Source organism: Salmo trutta, chromosome 10 (assembly GCF_901001165.1).
Source record: "Salmo trutta chromosome 10, fSalTru1.1, whole genome shotgun sequence".
NCBI lineage: Eukaryota > Metazoa > Chordata > Actinopteri > Salmoniformes > Salmonidae > Salmo > Salmo trutta.
This window is the reverse complement of record NC_042966.1, coordinates 21308306-21332118: the sequence shown is the minus strand read 5'-3', so window position 1 is coordinate 21332118 and position 23813 is coordinate 21308306. Positions and strand designations below refer to the sequence as shown.

The 23813-nt window shown below is 42.1% G+C and overlaps 2 protein-coding genes and 1 non-coding gene across 6 annotated transcripts in view; all 3 read right to left on the bottom strand.

Annotated features, from left to right (window-relative positions):
- Positions 1-8244, bottom strand: part of LOC115201341 (ribosomal L1 domain-containing protein 1) — a 44610-nt gene extending 36366 nt beyond the window's left edge. Inside the window, exons 1-7 of one of the 3 annotated variants that reach the window (XM_029764891.1) lie at positions 8185-8244; positions 7532-7671; positions 7234-7371; positions 4433-4522; positions 4118-4211; positions 3594-3716; positions 1601-1823 (exon numbers count right to left, since the gene is read on the bottom strand). In XM_029764891.1, the coding sequence (XP_029620751.1) occupies positions 1755-1823; positions 3594-3716; positions 4118-4211; positions 4433-4522; positions 7234-7238 (381 nt within the window). In that variant the 5' untranslated portion in view covers positions 7239-7371; positions 7532-7671; positions 8185-8244 and the 3' untranslated portion in view covers positions 1601-1754. Of the gene's footprint in view, positions 1-1600; positions 1824-3593; positions 3717-4117; positions 4212-4410; positions 4699-7233; positions 7372-7531; positions 7672-8184 lie in introns of those variants that run through there. The other 2 variants (XR_003879732.1, XR_003879731.1) reach the window with 2 other exon arrangements.
- LOC115201808 (small nucleolar RNA ACA64) lies at positions 3855-3982 on the bottom strand. Its single transcript, XR_003879839.1, has one exon. It is a non-coding gene; the product is annotated as a small nucleolar RNA ACA64 (small nucleolar RNA).
- Positions 8245-8436: 192 nt separating the features above from the next.
- LOC115201340 (eukaryotic peptide chain release factor GTP-binding subunit ERF3A) lies at positions 8437-20039 on the bottom strand. 2 transcript variants are annotated; one of them, XM_029764889.1, is made up of 14 exons: positions 19644-20038; positions 19267-19308; positions 17530-17799; positions 17361-17394; positions 17106-17183; positions 16743-16923; positions 16197-16351; positions 15832-15972; positions 15500-15593; positions 14055-14135; positions 13501-13674; positions 9549-9638; positions 9259-9427; positions 8437-9091 (listed from the first exon to the last, which is right to left on the bottom strand). In XM_029764889.1, the coding sequence occupies exons 1-14, from the start codon at positions 19840-19842 to the stop codon at positions 9039-9041; spliced, it is 1761 nt and encodes a 586-aa protein (XP_029620749.1). In that variant the 5' UTR covers positions 19843-20038; the 3' UTR covers positions 8437-9038. The 2 variants fall into 2 exon arrangements, with proteins under 2 accessions (XP_029620749.1, XP_029620750.1); XM_029764890.1 differs by lacking the exon at positions 19267-19308 and having other exon boundaries at positions 19644-20039.
- Between the last annotated feature and the right edge of the window lie 3774 nt (positions 20040-23813).

Genomic DNA, 23813 nt, shown 5'->3' with positions numbered 1-23813 from the left:
CCCAAAGAGGTTAACAAACTGTAGTTTTGGCAAGTTGGTTAGGACATCTGTGTGCATGACAAGTAATTTTGCCAACAATTGTTTACTGACAGATTATTTCACTTATAATTCATTGTATCACAATTCCAGTGGGTCAGAAATTCACATACACTAAGTTGACGGTGCCTTTAAACAGCTTGGAAAATTCCAGAAAATTGTGTCATGGCGTTAGAAGCTTCTGATAGGCTAATTGACATCATTTGAGTCAATTGGAGGTCTACCTGTGGATGTATTTCAAGGCCTACCTTCAAAATCAGTGCCTCTTTGCTTGACATCATGGGAAAATCAAAAGAAATCAGCCAAGACCTCAGAAAAACAAATTGTAGACCTCCACAAGTCTGGTTCATCCTTGGGAGCAATTTCCAAACACCTGATGGTACCACATTCATCTGTACAAACAATAGTACGCAAGTATAAACACCATGGGACCACGCAGCCGTCATACCGCTCAGGAAGGAGATGCGTTGTGACTCCTAGAGATGAAAGTATTTCGGTGCGAAAAGTGCAAATCAATCCCAGAACAACAGCAAAGGACCTTGTGAAGATGCTGGAGGAAACAGGTACAAAAGTATCTAGATCCACAGTAAAACGAGTCCTACATCGACATTACCTGAAAGGCCGCTCAGCAAGGAAGAAGCCACTGCTCCAAAACCGCCATAAAAAAGCCAGACTACGGTTTGCAACTGCACATGGGGACAAAGATCGTACTTTTTGGAGAAATGTCCTCTGGTCTGATGAAACAAAAATAGAACTGTTCACAAAATAGACGGCACCATGAGGCAGGAAATTTATGTCGATATATTGAAGCAACATCAAGACAGTCAGGAAGTTAAAGCTTGGTGGCAAAGGAGTCTTCCAAATGGACAATGACCCCAAGCATACTTCCAAAGTTGTGCCAAAATGGCTTAAGGACAACAAAGTCAAGGTATTGGAGTGGCCATCACAAAGCCCTGACCTCAATTCTATAGAAGATTTGTGGGCAGAACTGAAAAAGCACGTGCGAGCAAGGAGGCCTACAAACCTGACTCAGTTACACCAGCTCTGTCAGGAGGAATGGGCCAAGATTTATTCAACTTATTGTGGGAAGCTTCTGGAAGGCCACCTGAAACGTTTGACCCAAGTGAAACAATTTAAAGGCAATGCTACCAAATACTAATTGAGTGCATGTAAACTTCTGACACACTGGGACTGCGATGAAAGAAAGAAACGCTGAAATCTCTATTATTCTGACAGTTCACATTCTTCAAATAAAGTGGTGATCCTAACTGACCTAAGACAGGGAATTTTTACTAGGATTAAATGTCAGGAATTGTGAAAAACTGAGTTGAAATGCATTTGGCTAAGGTGTATGTAAACTTCCGACTTCAACTGTATAAGAGGACATGTATTTCAAAACCAGGGAACAGCACTAGGGGCTATGTTGATGTTCCCAGAGAGTGAACAGGGAGTCAGCACAAAATGGATACCGCTCCCCTGCCTCACTGGAATGAGTTTCATATAGCAATGGAGTTAAACCAAAATTCATACTGAGAGTGAACCAGGTTCCGAACCAGTGCAAAGAGTCCTTTGAAATATTTTATTTGACAAAAACAGATCATTGATAAACAATATATTCTACTAATAATATTAAAATGCATTTGGTTGACACTAGCGGGGTATAGACCTCCAGTTTAGCCTTTTTTCTTGGCGTTACTATGGGAACCTCTTCCTCCCCGTCAGCACCAGAGTTCTTTTCTGTAGGCTTCTGTTCTTTCCTTGCAGACTTCTGTTTGCTTGCATTTTTCCTGAAATTTCATAAACAAGACACAGGTATTGATGAGATCCAGCTCTCGCATGTTTATATAAACACACATACACAGTAGCAGTCAAAAGTTGACACCTACTCATTCAAGGGTTTTTCTTTATTTTTACTAGACATCAAAACTATGAAACACATGGAATCATGTAGTAAAAAAAAGAAGTGTTAAATCAAAATACATTTTAGATTCTTCTAAGTAGCCACCCTTTGCCTTGATGACAGCTTTGCACACTTGGCATTCTCTCAACCAGCTTCACCTGGAATGCTTTTCCAACAGTCCTGAAGGAGTTTCCACATATGCTGAGCACTTGTTGGTGATTGTGGAGGCCAGGTCATCTGATGCAGCACCATCACTCTCCTTCTTGGTCAAATAGCCCTTACACAGCCTGGAGGTGAGTTGGGTTATTGTCCTGTTGAAAAACAAATGATGTCCCACTAAGCCCAAACCAGACGGGATGGCGTATCGCTGCAGAATGCTGTGGTAGCCATGCTGGTTAAGTGTGCCTTGAATTCTAAATAAATCAGTGTCACCAGCAAACCACCCCACACCTCCTCGTCCGTGCTTCACGAAGGGAACCACACACGCGGCGATCCGTTCACCTACTCTGCATCTCACAAAGACATGGCGGTTGGAAATAAAAATCACCTATTTGGACTGACCAAAGGACTTCCATTGCTCGTGTTTCTTGGCCCAATAAAGTCTCTTCTTATTGGTGCCCTTTAGTAGTGGTTTCATTGCAGCAATTTGAACTGTTGATGTTGAGCTGTGTCTGTCACTTGAACTCTGAAGCATTTATTTGGGCAGCAATCTGAGGTGCAGTTAACTCTCATGAACTTATCCTCTGCAGCAGGGGTACCCATGTGTCTTCCTTTCCAGTGGCGGTCCTGAGAGCCAGTTTCATCACAGCGACTGCACTTGAAGCTACTTTCAAAGTTTATGAAATGTTCCATATTGACTGACCTTCATGTTTTAAAGTATTGATGGACTGTCGTTTCTCTTTGCTTATTTGAGCTGGTCTTGCCATAATATGGACTTGGGTCTTTTACCAAATAGGGCTACCTTCTCTATACCACCCCTACCGTGTCACAACACAACTGATTGGTTCAAACATATTAAGAAGGAAAGAAATTCCACAACTTAACCTTTAAGAAGGCACACACCTTGAAATGCATTCCAGGTGACTACCTCATGAAGCTGGTGGAGAGAATGTCAAGACTGTGCAAAGCTGTCAAGACAAAGGGTGGCTACTTTGAAGAATCTCAAATATAGAATATTTTGATTTGTTTAACACTTTTGGTTACTACATGATTCCATGTGTGTTATTTCAGTTGATGTCTTCACTATTATTCTACAATGTAGAAAATAGTAAAAATAAAGAAACACTTATTTAGGTTTATTTATCCTTGTAGGTGTGTCCAAACTTTTACTGGTACTGCATGTATGCCTGTGCATACATATGCATGTAAATAATAGAGAGAGGTCTGCAATTGACCTCAATAGTCCATATGTGGCACTAAGAGCTATGTTGATGTTCCCAGAGAGTGAACAGGGAGACAGCACTAAATGGAGACCGCTCCCCTGCCTCACTGGAATGGGTTTCATATTGCACTGGATTTAAACCTAAATTAATAGAGTAAAACAGGTTCCGAACCAGTGCAAAGACGAGTCCTTTAATTTGACAAAAATAGATAATTGATCAAATAACAATATAATCTTCCAATGCATTTTACAAGCATTTGTGTGTAGCAGTCCTACCTTGGCATCCATGGCTGCGCGGGTCTGTTTCTGTGTTTCCTCTATCAGGGTCAGGTTAGAGGTGTAGATGGGCAGAGCCACTGATTGGCTTTTCAAGTGGATGATCTTTATCAATGGTTCTTTCTGCAAAAGAGACAACACAGCCATCTTTAGACTCAAATAACACATTCACTCAAACATTTAGGTCAAAACTATTTCTCAATGTTCTGTGTATCGTATCACTCAGATTGCGGCCACTTGTTAAAGGCCTTTCTTTGTCAGGATTGTAGGCACATGGGTTTAATCACACTGCTATACAGAGCAGGCAATAAGCTTAACATACCACAGTACTATAGGCCCTGTAATCTCACCCCAGACAACAGAGATATCAAAGGTGATTTTCAGACTGGGCCCACACATTTCTTTAGCATTAATAAACATTGAGTATACCTGACCATTTAACGTATAATAAAATTGTAAATATCTGTGTTGACGGAGTACAATTGATTAGGGAGATCAGGAAGACACCCTGGCAGCAAACTCACCATACGTAGTTTTGTCACGATGGTGCTGACAGCTGAATCAATATTCTCTGCTATTTCATCTGCAGCCATCCCAGAGTGGGCCACACAAGCCATGCTAAAACACAAACAATAACATGTTGCAGGAGCCAATGTGTATATAAATGAATGTGCATTACTTGCCATTTTGTGTCAGTTGTAGAGACAGGCTCCAATAGAGAGGGAGATCTGTCTGGATATATTTTGAGTCACTATGGCACCATCATTGCCCATGTCCAACACGGACAGGAGGACAGGGTTTGCTGAGGCGCACTTACTAAGTCAGGGAGCAGGGCTCACCAGCAGCAGCCTTTCTTAGAAATGGAGATTGTTGCTCCCTGGATGTCCAAGGCCAGCTTCTTGCTCTGCAGGTTCAATGAATAAGGCTCCCTTAGCAGGGGAGAGAAAACACACACTCCATTAGATTAGAACTCTGTAAGGGCTAGCTTAAAGGCACATTTAAACTTACAGGTGAAGTCAGAAGTTTACATATACTTAGGTTGGAGTGGTTGAAAAATGAGTTTTAATCACTCCACAAATGTCTTGTTAACTTTAGGGATAGGGGGCAGTATTCGGACGTTTGGATGAATGAGGTGCCCAAAGTAAACTGCCTGTTACTCAGGCCCAGAGGCTAGGATATGCATATAATTGGTAGTATTGGATAGAAAACACTCTAAAGTTTACAAAACGGTTAAAATAATGTCTGTGATTACAACAGAACTGATATAGCAGGTGAAAACCTGAGAAGAATCCACCCGGAAAATTTGGTTTTGGAGGTGACACCATTTAAAATGCCTGTCTATGGGGAAATCAATGGAAATCCTCCCAGATTGCAGCTCCTGGGGCTTCCAGCAGATGTCAACAGTCTTTAGAAAGAGTTTCAGGCTTGTTTTTTGAAAAATTAGCTAGAATTTGTCGTTTTTCTAAGTGGCTCCCATTTTGGCTGAAGTGTTGTGGCGCGCGTCGGTGAGGGCGCTCACTTCGTTATTTATCTCCGGTAATGAACATACTATTCTCCATCTTATATTTTATCATTTATTTACATATTAGGGTACCTGAGGATTGATTAGAAACATTGATTTGTTTGGACGAAGTTTATTGGTAACTTTCGGGATTCATTTGTATGCATTTTGAACGAGGGAAACCGGTGGATTACTGAGTCAAGCGCACCAACTAAACTGACCTTTTGGGGATATAAAGAAGGACTTTATCGAACAAAATAACCATTTGTTATGTAGCTGGGACCCTTGTGATTGCAACCAGAGGAAGATCTTCAAAGGTAAGTGATTTATTTTATCGCTATTTCTGACTTTCGTGACGCCTCTGCTTGGTTGGAAGATGTTTGTAATGCTTTTGTACGCGGGGCGCTGTCCTCAGATAATCGCATGGTGTGCTTACACCGTAAATCCTTTTTGAAATCTGACAAAGCGGCTGGATTAACAAGAAGTTACGCTTTTAAACAATGTAAGACACTTGTATTTTCATGAATGTTTAATATTACGAATTTTGAATTTCGCGCTCTGCAATTTCACCGGATGTTGGCCAGGTGGGACGCTAGCCCAAAGAGGTTAACAAACTATAGTTTTGGCAAGTCGGTTAGGACATCTGTGTGCATGACAAGTAATTTTGCCAACAATTGTTTACTGACAGATTATTTCACTTATAATTCATTGTATCACAATTCCAGTGGGTCAGAAATTCACATACACTAAGTTGACAGTGCTTTTAAACAGCTTGGAAAAATCCAGAAAATTATGTCATGGCGTTAGAAGCTTCTGATAGGCTAATTGACATCATTTCAGTCAATTGGAGGTCTACCTGTGGATGTATTTCAAGGCCTACCTTCAAAATCAGTGCCTCTTTGCTTGACATCATGGGAAAATCAAAAGAAATCACTACAACTCCATAGGGAGGGAAGTCCGTCTGGATATATTTAGAGTCACAATGGCACCATCGTGGCCCATGTCCAACACTGAGACAGGAGTACAGGGTTTGCTGGGGTTAACTTATTCACATTGGATGACCAAACACTAGCTACAGACTAGAGAAAAATAAGTTGGAGATGCATTGGACAGTTCACTGAGTAAAAAATAATATAATCCCCCTCACACACACACACCTTACTGTCAAGTTCAACACCAAATCAATATCTTTGGCCTACACTTTCTGCCTGTGGACATCTGTTCTACAATGTCCCAGCAGAGCAAGATACCCTTTGTTGGCATAATTGATCTCTTTCAAGCAGAGTACACCTGGCATACCACGTTTTATTGAGAAAGTGAGACATGGAAAGTGTGTGGTGTTCCATTCATTTCTTTAGTGGCATCCATCTTAAGCCAGGCCCAACTCCAACTACACTTCATCCCGGAATACACTTGTTTAACAAGCAATGCCTCATTTTCACCTAATTCTCTCATCCTGAAAACGAACCACATACTTTAGAGGGAACATTTCACACATATTGCCAGGATCCAGTAAGCAACTAACGCGTTAAAACTTGAGGAACAGCAAGGAGTCGTATACCAGTTAATACTATAGCTAGCTAACGGAGAATTCGATCCAGCTAGCAAGATACTTAATACTAGTAAGTTGTTCTACCACACTTTCTTCCTCACCTCAAACTTTCCAAATGCCAGTTGTATTTCGGTTACAGCTCATGAAGTACGCATCATCACCTTCTCGCCCCCGTGTCCGTTGTCAGGCTTCTCACCTACCTCTTTGATATCGTTCAGGGGACGCGCTGCTCTAACTGGCAAACTGCTTTTCCACCCTCCCACTGTCTTTCCAGAGTGCATGCTGATGCTGTAACTAGCAAATTGGTTGTCTCTTCCTTCTTCAGTCGTGTGCTGCATTCTGTTATGTGAACGATTGCACGAGCCTTGGATACAGCCAGTATTGCGCATCACTCGTTCGCTTACAGCTAGTAGTGATCCAAAGCCCCCCCCCCCCCTTTTTCTCATTGGATCTACACAGATCACATAGGTATGCTATTTTGGATTCAAAACGGCAAATTTCGCTGGAAGGTGACTAGCTTGCATCCCTGATTGGAGGATGAGGTGAGCACTTGTATAAATACAATCTATTATAGTATTTAGAAATACCTCATTCTTGACCCCCCCCCCCTCTCTCTGTCAGGAGCTTCTTGTAGAACTGCTGGGTCTGGTCAGGGGTCGTGTTCCGTTCATCTCTGGTGAAGAGACACCTCGTCTGCATCCGTGCGGATGCCATGAGGCAAGGGGCTGAGAGAGAGAAACAGAGACTTGTGATTAGTACAACAGTTTCACCACCTATACTCCAGGACAAGGTGTTGCTGGGGAAACACCTTCGACAGATTTTTCCATAGTTATGCTTGTATTATGTAGCCATGTTGCTCTGTACTGTGTTGGCAAAGGGACTCACATGCGGATGGTCTGGCTCTGCTTGGGGATCTTCCATAGTGTGAAGTGGAGGGCGAGGTGTTGACTCTCGTCCAGGAGCAGAGAGTCTAGGGTGGACTTGGTCTTCAGGAAAGCCTGTAGTGCTTGAACAGCCTTCTTTACCTTGTAATACAATGTGAATGTGTTTAGAAAATCGCCAAAATGACAAATTAATATTTCGGTTATTTTGTGCAAATAGACAACCTATATCAAGTGCAAATAACCAGCCTCATTAGCTCAGCTGAGAAAGCTAACGCGGTTACGCTAAAGTTAGCTAACTTTAACTAGTTACAACTTGTTCACTTTGCTCCTAACAACGTTACAAGTCAGAGTAGCGAAAGGTCGCTACAAAGGCACTTTCACCAAGATAACCAATTGAGGGGGGTGTACACATTTTATCCTTGATAATGTATTCAGTGTTCCTCGCTGAGATACAGAAAATAACAGTGACTTGCCTCGTGTCGTACTATCCGAATGCACAAGCAACCTAGCTTGCTTGCCAGCGAGTTGCAAACTCTAGAGAAAGGTGGTTTACACAATATAATCCACTGACATCACCCCCACTTTTCCTAGCACCCAAATAACAACTATACTATTGTCGAAGAAGACATTATGAAAGTTGCGTTAATACATTACCTGCGCACCCGGTCCAGTGGCAAACCCTCCGGTTTGTCTGCCATACTTCTTTCTTCACGTTTATCCAAATATCCAGGTTGACGCATGCGTTAGCGGTGCATGCGCAAATCGATTGGTTCACTTCACTCTTGAAATTGAAACATCCCAACTTTATTTGCAAGAAGTTTGAGGACAATTTCTGCACACTTTTTTCTACATACAAGATTCAAAAAGGCTAAATGAACATAGTAAGAAATTGAGAATAAACAGAGCTTTTACTTTTATTCCTCAGTTTGATACTTTATTTTCATTGTTGTTGGTAACGTGACAACACATGATCACAACAGGAACCATGTTTGTTTGATTGTGTGTGTGAACATACCAGATAGGATTTTGGTATGGGGATGTCTACAACCAAAATATGAACATTTTGGTATAATATTTTGGATTTGAATGGGTATAACTAGCTAACTCTGGTCCAAAGTGATGCAACCGGATGCAACGTCAGTCCCTTCCTTTCCAAACAATGTAACACTGCATACATTCCCATTTCCAAAACAAAAGGTAGACCAGCGCAGAGTGAGGTTGGCCTAGGAAAGGGTAGCGGCTACATTAGTGGCATAGCTGAGCTCTCAATATGAGAAAGCTGACACACTGGACTTGTCTTTCTTTAATATTGTTCATCATAAAAACTGATTCAGTCACTTTTTACAGTTTCTTCTTTATTTTCAAACTTCATTTGTTCTCCTCCTCCTTCTCTTCCTCATCCTCTTCAGGAGAGAGTGGTATGTAAGAGGGGGTGGCTGGCTAGGTCGGCATCAGCAGCTTCCGCCTCTGTCATGACAACTGTCCCAGGATTCCAGGGCTGGTTCACATTAGTCCTTCTCTGGTACCAGCTTCAGCACTTTGCCAATAGCAATGGTTTTGCCTGAAAAGGGAGGCAATTACATAGATTTTTTAAACTTTAGTATTCCATTTGGCAATAGTTTTCTAATATATCAAGTAGAAGCTTCTTCATATCCATCAATAGAAACAATAAATGGGGAAAAACAATATCACAGGAACAGACACACAACACACACACACACACACTACCTTCATCTCGTAGGGTGAACCTCCCCATCTGTGGGAAGTCTTTGAAGGTCTCGAGGCAGATGGTTCCGGCACACCGAAGCCGGGCGATGCACACCTGGTCCTGTTTGACAAAGCGAGGTCGCGTCTTGCTCTTCTCACCTGTCTTCTTGTCCACTAGACAGATTAAGGCCTGATGAGAGAATTTAATTAAATCCAGGTTTAATTACTAATGAGCATTATTCAACTATAATTAGATAGAGACCCGGTCAGGTTAGGAGATGTAAACAAGCTAATGTAATTTAGTAACTCACTGTGATTTGTACTTCTTCAATACAGGTGTGGATGTGTAGGACTGCGTTGTAACCTGGGCAGATTATGGATTTATGCTCAATGATGACGATCTAAAAACAAAGTTAAAAAAACAGCAGAGAAATTAGCAGAGGTGCAAGTACTGGAGTTTAAATATTTACTCAGCCCAATCTAGCATTAAGGTTGGGTAGGTTACTTTGTAACCGTAATCCATTAGGGTTACCTGTCCAAAATTGTAATCAGTAATGTAACTTTTGGATTACCCAAGCTCAGTAACATAGTCTGATTACTTTCAGTTACTTTTGGATTACATTTCCCTTAAGAGGCATTAGAAGACAAAAATAATGCATCAAACACATTTGGTGTGTCATCAGTAGGTTAGCGTTTTCCGTCATGAATCTTCTTCTGGAGGCAGCTCTGCAGAGAGGTCACTAGCTGGCACAGCCAAAAAGTAATAAAATATGTTTTTAAACCAGTGGCGGTTGGTTCCGTTTAAGATTAGGGAGGAAACTTTTTTTAATGAGCATGGCCTTATTTCTATTACAGCATATTGGATGACTATAATTCATATTCCATTCACCCTGCTCAATGTAACATCGATAGGTTAAAGCTACTACATGATAGTCAAATTTTCCCTATACCCATCATGAGGTTGCTAAAACATAGCCTACAAATTAAAGTATATATATATAACACACTCTCATACATCTCAAACTGTAGAGAGACAAATTGGAGTAATCAAGGTGACAGACAGTGACGTAGTCAATACCGCCTTGCACAGTCTTGCCTGCATCTAGCTGATCTAGGGTATAATCATTAGACCAAACTGTTGCCAAAACGAGAGTTGCTATTGGATAAATTCAGGTAAGTCTATCCCCATTTCGTTTAATTTGCTACCATTTACTAAATATTTTTTTCAACAGAATCGGCAGCATGAATACACCCCTGACCATCCGCACACAAAGTTCACTTTCATAGCAGCCATATACAAACAGCATCATCACGTTGCTTGTTGTATAATTCCTTCTCGCATCTACACACTCTCCTACTTTCACATTTTCCCTTTGCTTGTGGACTTCAGTGCACAACACAACAGCTGTCTGTGATCAGGCAAAAAAAAGAAAAAAAAAAAAAAAACTCTCCAAGCCAAACCTTCATACCATAACAGTTAACCGATGCGCACAGCATACAGTTGAAGTCCAAAGTTTACATACACCTTAGTCAAATACATTTCAACTCAGTTTTTCACAATTCCTGACATTTAATCCTAGTAAAATTATCCTGTGAAATGTCAGAATAATATTAGAGAGAATTAATTATTTCAGCTTTTATTTCTTTCATCACATTCCCAGTGGATCAGAAGTTTACAAACACTTAATTAGTATTTGGTAGCATTGCCTTTAAATTGTTTAACTTGGATCAAACATTTCAGGTGGCCTTCCACAGGCTTCCCACAATAAGTTGGGTGAATTTTGGCCCATTCCTCCAGACAGAGCTGCTGTAACTGAGTCAGGTTTGTAGGCCTCCTGCCTTGCACACGCTTTTTCAGTTTTGCCCACAATTTTTCTATGGGATTGAGGTCAGGGCTTTGTGATGGCCACTCCAATACCTTGACTTTGTTGTCCTTAAGCCATTTTGCCACAACTTTGGAAGTATGCTTGGGGTCATTGTCCATTTGGAAGACCCATTTGCGACCAAGCTTTAACTTCCTGACTGATGTCTTGAGATGTTCGTTCAATATATCCACGTAATTTTCCTCCCTCATGGTGCCATCTATTTTGTGAAGTGCACCAGTCCCTCCTGCAGCAAAGCACCCCCACAACATGATGCTGCCAACCCCGTGCTTCACGGTTGGGGTGGTGTTCTTCAGCTTGCAAGCCTCCCCCTTTTTCCTCCAAACATAACGATGGTCATTATGGCCAAACAGTTCTTTTTTGTTTCATCAGACCAGAGGACATTTCTCCAAAAAGTATGATCTTTGTCCCCATGTGCAGTTGCAAACCGTAGTCTGGCTTTTTTTAATGGTGGTTATGGAGCAGTGGCTTCTTCCTTTCTGAGCGGCCTTTCAGGTAATGTCGATATAGGACTTGTTTTACTGTGGATATAGATACTTTTGTACCTGTTTCCTCCAGCATCTTCACAAGGTCCTTTGCTGTTGTTCTGGGATTGATTTGCACGTTTCACACCAAAGTACGTTCATCTCTAGGAGACAGAACGCATCTCCTGAGCGGTATGATGGCTGCGTGGTCCCATGGTGTTAATACTTGCGTACTATTGTTTGTACAGATGAACATGGTACCTACAGGCATTTCGAAATTGCTCCCAAGGATGAACCAGACTTGTGGAGGTCTACACATTTTTTTTCCGAGGTCTTGGCTGATTTCTTTTGATTTTCCCATGATGTCAAGCAAAGAGGCACTGAGCTGGAAGGTAGACATTGAAATACATCCACAGGTACACCTCCAATTGACTCAAATGATGTCAATTAGCCTATCAGAAGCTTCTAATGACATGACATTTTCTGGAATTTTCCAAGCTGTTTAAAGGCACCGTCAACTTAAGGTATGTAAACTTCTGACCAACTGGAATTGTGATACAGTGAATTATAAGTGAAATAATCTGTCTGTAAACAATTGTTGAAAAATTAGTTGTGTCATGCACATAGTAGATGTCCTAACCAACTTGCCAAAACTATAGTTTGTTAACAAGAAATTTGTGGAGTGGTTGAAAAACGAGTTTTAATGACTCCAACCTAAGTGTATGTAAACGTCCGACTTCAACTGTGTGTATATATATATATATATATATATATATATATATATATATATATTTTTTTTTTTTAACAATTAAATACAAATAAGAAAGACCCAAGCAACTTATAATAACAACAACAACAACAATGTAAGCCTATTCATACACTTTCCAGCTCATTCATTACTGCTGCAGTGCTTGTTGTAGCGCTGAGTGGAAATAAGAAGAACGCACATTTTATTGCTTATAAAAGTGGTGTGCTGCTATACAAAGTTGACAGTGCTGAGTAAACTTAAACATGAACACACTCATAAAAACAGCAGTTCTTTGCTGTATTCGTTGACAGTCTCTCTATAGTCATGGTTTTAAACATTTTGAAATCTCACAGTATTAACTTTGCTGTAGCTTTCTTTTATGCCTGCTACGTTCCTGCAGACAAGGTCATCTGAGCCATCCAGTTGGCCAGGGGTACAGCTATAGTGCACTTGATTTGCTCTCTGGGCCCGCCGGAAAGGCAGAGTTTGTACCTTCAGACAAATCAAATGGTTCAAAATCGCAACAGTTTGCCTACCCGGCAGGCAGGGCAGCTGAATCGGGTGCACCTACCGCCAACAGCCCGAGACCAACATTTTTTTTATAAGAACACAAGGCTTTATCTTTGGGTTTTTGGAAATCGACCAGTCAAATACGATGTGCCGGTTGGTGACCACTGCTCTAAAAAGTAGTGAAGTTCAATCTCATGCTTCTCTCTGTGGGCACACCCGCAGCTTAGAGGGAACATTGGTCATAACGTATTTTTCTGCAAACATTCTTTCTGAATTCAAAAGTAGTCCAATAAGTAATCACCAAGTTTTTTTTAAAGTATCGATAATCTGATTACAATATTTTTGCTGGTAACGTAACTGATTAGTTCGTTTTTTTGTAATCAGATTACATGTAATCAGTTACTCCCCAACCCTGCCTAGTATCACTGTCATTTAGTATTTCTCTGATGCTTCTTAAGATGACAGACAATAATAATATATGCCATTTATATAGAAAACTCTTTTATCCAAAGCGACTTACAGTCATGCGTGCATACACTGTACATTGTACGTACGGGTGGTCCCGGGCATCGAACCCACTATACTGGCATTGCAAGCGCCATGCTCTACCAATCAAGCTACAGAGGACCTTAGACCTGTCCTAAGGAGCGTAGGCTACCTGGGCATCAAAGGTGCGTCCGGAGTGGCAGAGGTTCTCAGCGTTACAGAGGATGAAGCCAGGCAGAATCTCCTCTTCCTCGATGCCCTTCAGCCTTAGCTTCAGGTTCTCTCCAGGAACAGCTTCATCTGTCTCCACCTCATCAGACAGCAGGCTCAGCACCTCCACTGTGTGCTGGGGGTAGGGATAACACATCACATGTATCATAGAGCTATATATACAGTATATGTTATACATCAAGTATTATATTAGTATCCTTAAAATCGCAAGATAAAATGGGCCTGGGAAGGGAAATATAATCATTAGAACCTGAAGTAACACCTTTAACACAGGTGCGTACACGTTGGAGAATCTAAAACTGACGTGCATTTTAATGTCGGAAGACTGGAGTCCCTTTCACAATTTACATTTTAATTATTTAGCAGAGGTTCTTCTGCACAGCAACTGCCAAATTAGTAAAAAGTAGATGTAAATTGTGAAAGGGGCTCCTGTACACTTGTGTAATGTATACTCTCCAGGAGCAGGACAGATGAATGACCTATGGAGAGCCTTACCCTGTTAGGCATCATGACCAGCTGCTGGGCTTTGGCAATGGAGCCAGACTCCAGCTTCCCCAGGATCACCGTGCCCATATCCTGAGCAAAGAGCACAACCAAAACCAGGTTAAAGGTTATGCTATCAGTTCAAGTCAGTGGCCTTGTGGTTAGTGTCCGCCCTGAGATTGGAAGGTTGTGAGTTCAATCCCTGGCCGAGTCATACAAAAGACTGTGAAAATGGGACCCGATCCGTCTCTGCTTTGCACTCAGCGAGATAGTTTAGGGGTAAGAACCTGCAATAGACCAGCATCCTGTCCAGGGAGTGTTGTACATCAAGCTGCCTCACGCTACAGAAACAGGAGGCTCCTGTTCCTATGAGCCATTCCAGCTCCCACAAGGGTACTTACTATCAGTTAAAGGAAATTGTATTATGACATTACATCCTCTGCTCCCATCTAAGAGGTGTTAATCATTTGGTGGGTGCTTATACTTGTCCTATTTAAAAAAATGTTGTATACCCCAACTCCCCCTGAGACACCCTCAGAGAGTGGGGTCACGGCCAGGGTCTGCCATTAACAACAGTGACCCTGGAGCAATTGGGGTTAAGTGCCTTGCTCAAAGGTACATCAACAGATTGGTACTAAGGGTTAGGAAGGACACTGGAGTTTGCAAGATCACCTTGATATTGAATGAATGAATGAATGAATGAAATTAAAACTAAAATGGATTCCAGCTGGGAGATTAAAATGGTTGTTAAAAATGCAGAAAGTTTTTGGTTCCTTTCCTTTTTATGCTACCACCTAAGATGCCATATCTTCAGTGTTCTAGCACTAAGCTGTTGACCCCCTGTGCTACTGTACTGAAGTTAGAACAGGCCCACTGCCAGCTAGTCTAACAATCTAACCATCCCCCCAATTAACTGGACTGTAATTCCATTATATCAACTGAATAGAAGACCTAGTTAGAGCTCCTGGGTTTCATAACACCCTGCAGTGTGTATGTGTGTAGAAGACCTGCTGAGAAAGCTATACAATATCTTAATTCCATCACGTTCCCTGCCTTCTAACATGTTCCAAAACACACCCACACACTGATGAAACCGGTGCCAGAAAGCTAAATTGTCTTGTGGAGAATATGGCTGTGCTCTGCAGTCCTTGGCTACAGTAGGGAGGACTTGGAAGGACACCCTGATGTTGGAAGGCCAGAGTGTGTGTGTGTGTGTGTGTGTGTGTGTGTGTGTGTGTGTGTGTGTGTGGTGTAGCAGCTGCACAGTCCTGCGTTATCGTTATCTTTTGGCAGTCATTTCATAAAACGTTGGCAAACTCTGAGATAATAATGGATTATTTATTACTACAGAATAAAATGGCCTGGCTTGATTCAAATTTATGCTAGCTATGCTGTTAAGTGCAAAACAGAGCTAGAGATATGTAACTGGGATAACTCATGACAGCAGTTACACTCACCTTGTATTTGTCTACAATGGGTAATCTGACGGGGCCGTCTGTAATTCTGTTGAAGCTTGGCAGGCTGTCTAGGTGTGGGATGAATGGCAACCCCCTGGCAACAAAGAATAATTAGGACAATAAATTATTATATTTTCTAATACTATATATTATGGATTTTAAATTATTGTGGGAACAGAGAACTTTTATAGCTTCAGAAAAGTCAGCAGAGCTACATTGATTTGATGGACTGTTATGAAAATTAAGACTTGACAAGCAACCGTCACTCAGCACCCACAAAGCGGTTGACTTTCATGTACTTTTGGCAGAGAACAGAACGAAGGTTGACTTACATGTACCACGTGCACTCCTCTATGGGGTCCTTCAAGTTGGCTCCCGTTAGCCCAGAGCAAGGCATGAAGTAGATGTCCTTCTTCGGGTTGAAGCCCACCTTCTTCAGAAATGGCACTAATTTCTCTTTACATTCCTCATACCTGTAGTGGAGGGAGGAGGATGGGTTACTTTACTGCGTTAAATATCAATGTTACAATGTTGACTAATTGAGGAACACAATCTCTTTCCTATTCTATGACAGCATGAGGGTCAATGAGGGTCAATGAACACATTAGATGGGATACTGTAGATTCTGCATTTGGCTTTAAATATAAATATTGTTTCTCTCTACCAAGATGCATGTCTGTACATTGTACTGAGTCACCTTTCCAAGCTCCAGTTGACGGTGGGGTCATCCATCTTGTTGACGAGGATGATGAGGTGTTTGACTCCAGCCGTCTTGGCCAGCATGGCGTGCTCCCGCGTCTGGCCTCCCTTCTCAAAGCCTGTCTCAAACTCTCCTTTTCTGGCCGAGATCACCTGACCACAACATAGGGTTACGTTAGACTAGCATAGGGTGAAGAAGATACTGATAAACTAGGGTACACCATAATGTACTGTACATACTGTCTGTCATTATCTACAGTGACGTTTTCAAAACTAAAATGCATGTTAGAATCTACCCTCTCATTATACAGTAAGTCAGTCCTCTTCTTCTCATAAAAAAATCTATTTATACAAAAATGCAGTCCCAGTCAACTTGTCAAATCAAAGTTTACTATGTACACGACCAATAAACTATGATTTGATAATGGCAACTTTCCAACTACCTAACTAACAGAGACACATGGGTCTGTTTTGCCTTGACACAGCAGATATGAAAAGTGGACAATACAATGCCTTCTGTTAAGCATTGTTGGGGAAAACTCACCAGCACTGCCAAGTCAGCCTGTGATGCCCCACCAATCATGTTGGGGACAAAGCTTTTGTGGCCAGGGGCATCCAGGATAGTAAAGTGTTTTTTCTCTGTCTCAAAGTAGGCTCTCCCCACCTCCACCGTCTTTCCCTTGTCTCTCTCCTCCTGGTTAGTGTCCAGGGCCCAGGACAGGTACCTGGGGAGCAGAAAAACAAATCTAAGTGCCTAAAATGTATGATTAAAAACAGGCTACCATATTTTCTCATGTCGTACCCAAGATGAAAAAGGTACGGTAATATGCAAACTTTTTCAGAATAATTGTTATTATTTTCAATCATACACATAACTGAATCTAGTCACAACAGAAGGTAAGCTCACCATGTTTCTCTGTTTTTTTCTTTTGCTTCTCTTTCATATTTCTCCAGGGTTCTTTTCTCCACCATACCTGTCAAATACCTACGATAAGAAAGAAAAACAGACATTGTCTGACCTGATAAATATAGGAGAGAACATTTTATTTTTAGGTAGCCATGGCATTAGTAGCAATGGTTATCATACTGTAGAAGAAAATGATAAGCCATCTTCAGTAACCTGAATGTAGGCACAGTTATTGATAACCATGTTATTACTCACATGATCTGTCCTCCAATAGTTGATTTACCAGCATCTGAAAAAAAAGAAAAATAATCCTCAACCCAAATGAATACACAGGCAATTTCTAAGAGCCATTTCTCTGTGTCCAGGGAGAAAAAACAATGTACGAAAGAAAACCATGAGGTAATAGTATACAATAGGGACGGACCCACATGACCGATGAACACCACATTGACATGCTCCTTCTTCGGGGCATTTGGTGGGAGCGGGATTACTTTTAGCACGGGCAACTCCTCCTCTTCTTCCTCCTCCATCATCTCCACTTCCTCCCTTCCCTGTGCCTCTTCACTGGAACCTCCCTCTCCTCCCAGGGCTCCCCCTCCTCCTGGTTCTCCTTCCCCGGGCTCCTCTTTCTGCTCCCACGTCTCCACCTCCACCGCCATGTCTGCTTCTGTCCCTCCTCCGTTCTCCACCGGAGCTAAACGACACAAATGACACTCGGTTATCACTGATGTAAACCATGAAACAATGCTCTTTTGTTTAAGGTAGTCCGCACAGCCAGCAGATTTCACAGGTGCATTATGGGTATATGAGATCGCTTGTGAACAGAAAGGAGAGTACCGGCACACTGTTCAGATGATCTCAGGGTTTTGATGGAGAATCTGGGAGCATCTAAACTGTGTGATGGAGAGTACAGTGATTGGCTGTTCTCTTCAAACAATGCTCTTTGACCTTACACAATATAACAATGAAATTGGCTTATTACACATTTATTGCATAGTTGTTGTCACCTATGCCATGGATGTTCAATATAATTCTTTAATAGTGATATAGCGTTGCAGTGATAGTAGTGATAGCTAGCTAACCTTATATTGAACAAATTAAATGCATTCTTTAAAGAAATTAAAGTGCATCTAGCACTGATGCAAATGTAGAAACCTGCTAATCAAATCAGAAGATTAGTGTGTCAAAAAACTCTTCCCATAGCAGCATAAAAACAAGGCCTGCACCTCCTTATCCATGAAATTAAACAACTGGCCGATCATGTACAATGCCTGTTCTCTTCTCAACGCTTGTCATTCACAATCAGCATTGGAGAATAGTCATGATGATGACAACTGCTCGGAGAGGCATGCATGCAATACCACAGAAAACGTTGGCATCTTTGTTCTGAAATATAAACCCACAAGGTAACTTCACCAATCACTCAGAACTCCCTTCCCATCATGTCTTCTCTCTCTCTTGCAGGCTGCAGTTGCAGCCAGGTGTCACACTAACAGATAAATCAGGCCAATGTAACCTGAGTAGATGTGCACAGCGGCAGTGTTCTCTGGCCAAATTTAAACACCTGACCTCAGCACATACACGGCTGGTCAACATAGTACATTTCTACAGAAACGTTCCCTGAAAATACAAGAACTGGACTGTGCCCCATTTGGTTATACCAGTCTAACAACATATTTTCTATCTGTTTCCACGTGATCCAGTGTACTAGTCTATTTTAAGCATAGGCCTGTGATGTTGCATCATGCTATAGATGTGCATGTAGGGAGTGGGAGCCTGCCAATCCTCCCAGTTGGACCTTGTCATGTCTCCCAGAGCTGGCCTTCAGGCATAGGCTACCTCCTAGTGAACAGTAGGCCTGAAGAGATGTTTCAACTTCTGAATGAATGAAAGGTAAACAATATTGACTGAAGGACATTTGTAATTGCTTCCGGAATGAGTTGGGTGGGAGTTGGCAAGGCAACCTTCTACAGGTAAAAAGACCTAAGGCCTTTAAAAAAAAACCACCTCTGATACACACCTTCAACAAACAAATCTGACACTGTCTGTGATTGTCCAAACGATAACATTGTGTGAAGTACAACGCAGTGTGAAAAAAGGAAGTAAAAGGAAGAAAGAATAGTTAATTACATAATAATATAGTAATAGACACAAAACATACCAACTGTTTCTAAAACCTCCATGCTGGCAACTGGCTCAGCACCTGTGAAGAGACAAGTTGTTGCATTCATCATTGGCATTAAATGGACATTGGAGCTTTTAGGTATCACCATATCAGATTCAGTACGGGTGATGGCTTAACAATAATTATAGCATCATGAGCAGTAGGCCCAGTTGTAAAATTTGCACCATCATGTCAAAGCTGTCACATTAGTGTTGAGCAATATCATAGCTACAACACTAGCCTAGTGAGCTTGCTAGCTACAAACTCAAGCTAGCTATCCATCTGGCTAACTTGGTTAACCCCTGGCAATAACAGCAGCTGTCAACATCTCGTTAATCCAACACTCACTCCACCACAAGCCCGCACTGACCTACCGTGACCGTCGGAATTTGAGATTTCCGTAGGGCTACTTTGAAGGAAAGTCGGCACAAACACCGCCGCGTCGACATTCGGGATAAATGGCTTGGCATTGACGTTGAGAGCGGCGAGAGCGGACTGGAGCCCCGCGGCAGCTCGGGCCTTGACATCCTCCTCCTGCTCCCACGAATCCGGTGCTGTGTCTCGCGGGTCCATGGCACAGTTAGCTAAGATAGCTAGCTAGCTTGACTGTGAATAACGCAGCTGGCTTGGTGTCCGTTAGCTATGTTATCTTGCTACTTATTCAATACTTTGCGTTGCTTCACTGTGTCTTGTTTTGGGAGGCATATGGTGCGCCGGTGTCACGCACGGAGGCAAGACCGACGAGAGAGGGAGAGAGAGAGACGTGAACATACAGTTCCAAAACGAACCGCTAGGAGGACTACTCGAGGGAGCGACCCCTGGAACTACAGAACAATGCATTCTGGAAGGTGGGGTTGAATATAAAGCTTTTCATCGTCCTCTCTTTAGACTCAGTATACCAGTAAATATGAACATTAATAACAGTATAACAATCAGAGCATGTGTACACATCCTTTACTTTATTAAACAAATAATTTAAACAAGTTATATACAGTGCCTTCAGAAAGTATTCACACCCCTTGACTTTTCTCACATTTTGTTGTGTTCCAGCCTGAATTTAAAATAGATCAAATTGAGATTTTTTACCCCCACTATATATATTGCTAATCTGTGGTCCAGGACCCTACAAATGTAGTGGGGGAGGGATCTAATAGCCCTTCCCCTTCTATTAATACAACATAAGCATAATCAATTATCATAATACATCAATAATTTGGTGCAGCCCCTATCATGACCCCAAGGTGACCCCATCAATTTCTTCAAGTGCAGTCACAAAAACCATCAAGAGCTATGATGAAACTGGCTCTCATGAGGACCACCACAGGAAAGAAAAACACAGAGTTGGACCGCAGAGTGACAGAAAAGCAGCCAACAAGTGCTCAGCATATGTGGAAACTCCTTCAAGACTGTTGGAAAAGCATTCCAGGTGAAGCTGGTTGAAAGAATGCCGAGAGTGTGCAAAGCTGTCATCAAGCAAAGGGTGGCTACTTTGAAGAATTTCAAATAGAAAATATATATTCTGATTTGTTTAACACTTTTTTGGTTACTACATGATTCCATGTGTTATTTTATAGTTTTGATGTCTTCATATTAAAAATAAAGAAAAATCCTGGAATGAGTAGGTGTGTCCAAACCTTTGACTGGTACTGTATATAATATATACAGTGCCTTGCGAAAGTATTCGGCCCCCTTGAACTTTTCAACCTTTTGCCACATTTCAGGCTTCAAACATAAAGATATAAAACTGTAATTTTTTGTGAAGAATCAACAACAAGTGGGACACAATTATGAAGTGGAACGAAATTTATTGGATATTTCAAACTTTTGTAACAAATAAAAAACTGAAAAATTGGCCGTGCAAAATTATTCAGCCCCTTTACTTTCAGTGCAGCAAACTCTCTCCAGAAGTTCAGTGGGGATCTCTGAATGATCCAATGTTGACCTAAATGACTAATGATGATAAATAGAATCCACCTGTGTGTAATCAAGTCTCCGTATAAATGCACCTGCTCTGTGATAGTCTCAGAGGTCCGTTTAAAGCGCAGAGAGCATCATGAAGAACAAGGAACACACCAGGCAGGTCCGAGATACTGTTGTGGAGAAGTTTAAAGCCGGATTTGGATACAAAAAGATTTCCCAAGCTTTAAACATCCCAAGGAGCACTGTGCAAGCGATAATATTGAAATGGAAGGAGTATCAGACCACTGCAAATCTACGAAGACCCGGCCGTCCCTCTAAACTTTCAGCTCATTCAAGGAGAAGACTGATCAGAGATGCAGCCAAGAGGCCCATGATCACTCTGGATGAACTGCAGAGATCTACAGCTGAGGTGGGAGACTCAGTCCATAGGACAAAAATCTGTTGTATACAGCACAAATCGGGCCTTTATGGAAGAGTGGCAAGAAGAAAGCCATTTCTTAAAGATATCCATAAAAAGTGTTGTTTAAAGTTTGCCACTAGCCACCTGGGAGACACACCAAACATGTGGAAGAAGGTGCTCTGGTCAGATGAAACCAAAATCAAACTTTTTGGCAACAATGCAAAACGTTATGTTTGGCATAAAAGCAACACAGCTCATCACCCTGAACACACCATCCCCACTGTCAAACATGGTGGTGGCAGCATCATGGTTTGGGCCTGCTTTTCTTCAGCAGGGGCAGGGAAGATGGTTAAAATTGATGGGAAGATGGATGGAGCCAAATACAAGACCATTCTGGAAGAAAACCTGATGGAGTCTGCAAAAGACCTGAGACTGGGACGGAGATTTGTCTTCCAACAAGACAATGATCCAAAACATAAAGCAAAATCTACAATGGAATGGTTCACAAATAAACATATCCAGGTGTTAGAATGGCCAAGTCAAAGTCCAGACCTGAATCCAATCGAGAATCTGTGGAAAGAACTGAAAACTGCTGTTCACAAACGCTCTCCATCCAACCTCACTGAGCTCGAGCTGTTTTGCAAGGAGGAATGGGCAAAAATTTCAGTCTCTCAATGTGCAAAACTGGTAGAGACATACCCCAAGCGACTTACAGCTGTAATCGCAGCAAAAGGTGGCGCTACAAAGTATTAACTTAAGGGGGCTGAATAATTTTGCACGCCCAATTTTTCAGTTTTTTATTTGTTAAAAAAGTTTGAAATATCCAATAAATTTCATTCCACTTCATGATTGTGTCCCACTTGTTGTTGATTCTTCACAAAAAATTACAGTTTTATATCTTTATGTTTGAAGCCTGAAATGTGGCAAAAGGCCGAAAAGTTCAAGGGGGCCGAATACTTTCGCAAGGCACTGTATATATATATATATATATATATATATACACTGCTCAAAAAAATAAAGGGAACACTTAAACAACACATCCTAGATCTGAATGAAATAAATAATCTTATTAAATACTTTTTTCTTTACATAGTTGAATGTGCTGACACAACAAAATCACAAAAAAATAATCAATGGAAATCCAATTTATCAACCCATGGAGGTCTGGATTTGGAGTCACACTCAAAATTAAAGTGGAAAACCACACTACAGGCTGATCCAACTTTGATGTAATGTCCATAAAACAAGTCAAAATGAGGCTCAGTAGTGTGTGTGGCCTCCATGTGCCTGTATGACCTCCCTACAATGCCTGGGCATGCTCCTGATGAGGTGGCGGATGGTCTCCTGAGGGATCTCCTCCCAGACCTGGACTAAAGCATCCGCCAACTCCTGGAAAGTCTGTGGTGCATGGAGCGAGACATGATGTCCCAGATGTGCTCAATTGGATTCAGGTCTGGGGAACGGGCGGGCCAGTCCATAGCATCAATGCCTTCCTCTTGCAGGAACTGCTGACACACTCCAGCCACATGAGGTCTAGCATTGTCTTGCATTAGGAGGAACCCAGGGCCAACCACACCAGCATATGGTCTCACAAGGGGTCTGAGGATCTAATCTCGGTACCTAATGGCAGTCAGGCTACCTCTGGCGAGCACATGGAGGGCTGTGTGGCCCCCCAAAGAATTGCCACCCCACACCATGATTGACCCACCGCCAAACCGGTCATGCTGGAGGATGTTGCAGGCAGCAGAACGTTCTCCACGGCGTCTCCAGACTCTGTCACGTCTGTCACGTGCTCAGTGTGAACCTGCTTTCATCTGTGAAGAGCACAGGTCGCCAGTGGCGAATTTGCCAATCTTGGTGTTCTCTGGCAAATGCCAAACGTCCTGCACGGTGTTGGGCTGTAAGCACAACCCCCACCTGTGGACGTCGGGCCCTCATACCACCCTCATGGAGTCTGTTTCTGACCGTTTTAGCAGACACATGCACATTTGTGGCCTGCTGGAGGTCATTTTGCAGGGCTCTGGCAGTGCTCCTCCTGCTCCTCCTTGCACAAAGGTGGAGGTAGCGGTCCTGCTGCTGGGTTGTTGCCCTCCTACGGCCTCCTCCACGTCTCCTGATGTACTGGCCTGTCTCCTGGTAGCGCCTCCATGCTCTGGACACTACGCTGACAGACACAGCAAACCTTATTGCCACAGCTCGCATTGATGTGCCATCCTGGATGAGC

Bases quoted from the DNA above. Each gene is read 5' to 3' on its own strand.
- LOC115201340 (XM_029764889.1), bottom strand. From the start codon at position 19,842: ATGGACCCGCGAGACACAGCACCGGATTCGTGGGAGCAGGAGGAGGAT. The intron at 17,184-17,360 runs GTGAGTAATAAC...TTCTTATCGTAG, and splicing joins ACTATTGGAGGACAGATCAT to GTATTTGACAGGTATGGTGG. The intron at 9,428-9,548 runs GTGAGTTACTAA...TTCTCTCATCAG, and splicing joins TTGAAGAAGTACAAATCACA to GCCTTAATCTGTCTAGTGGA.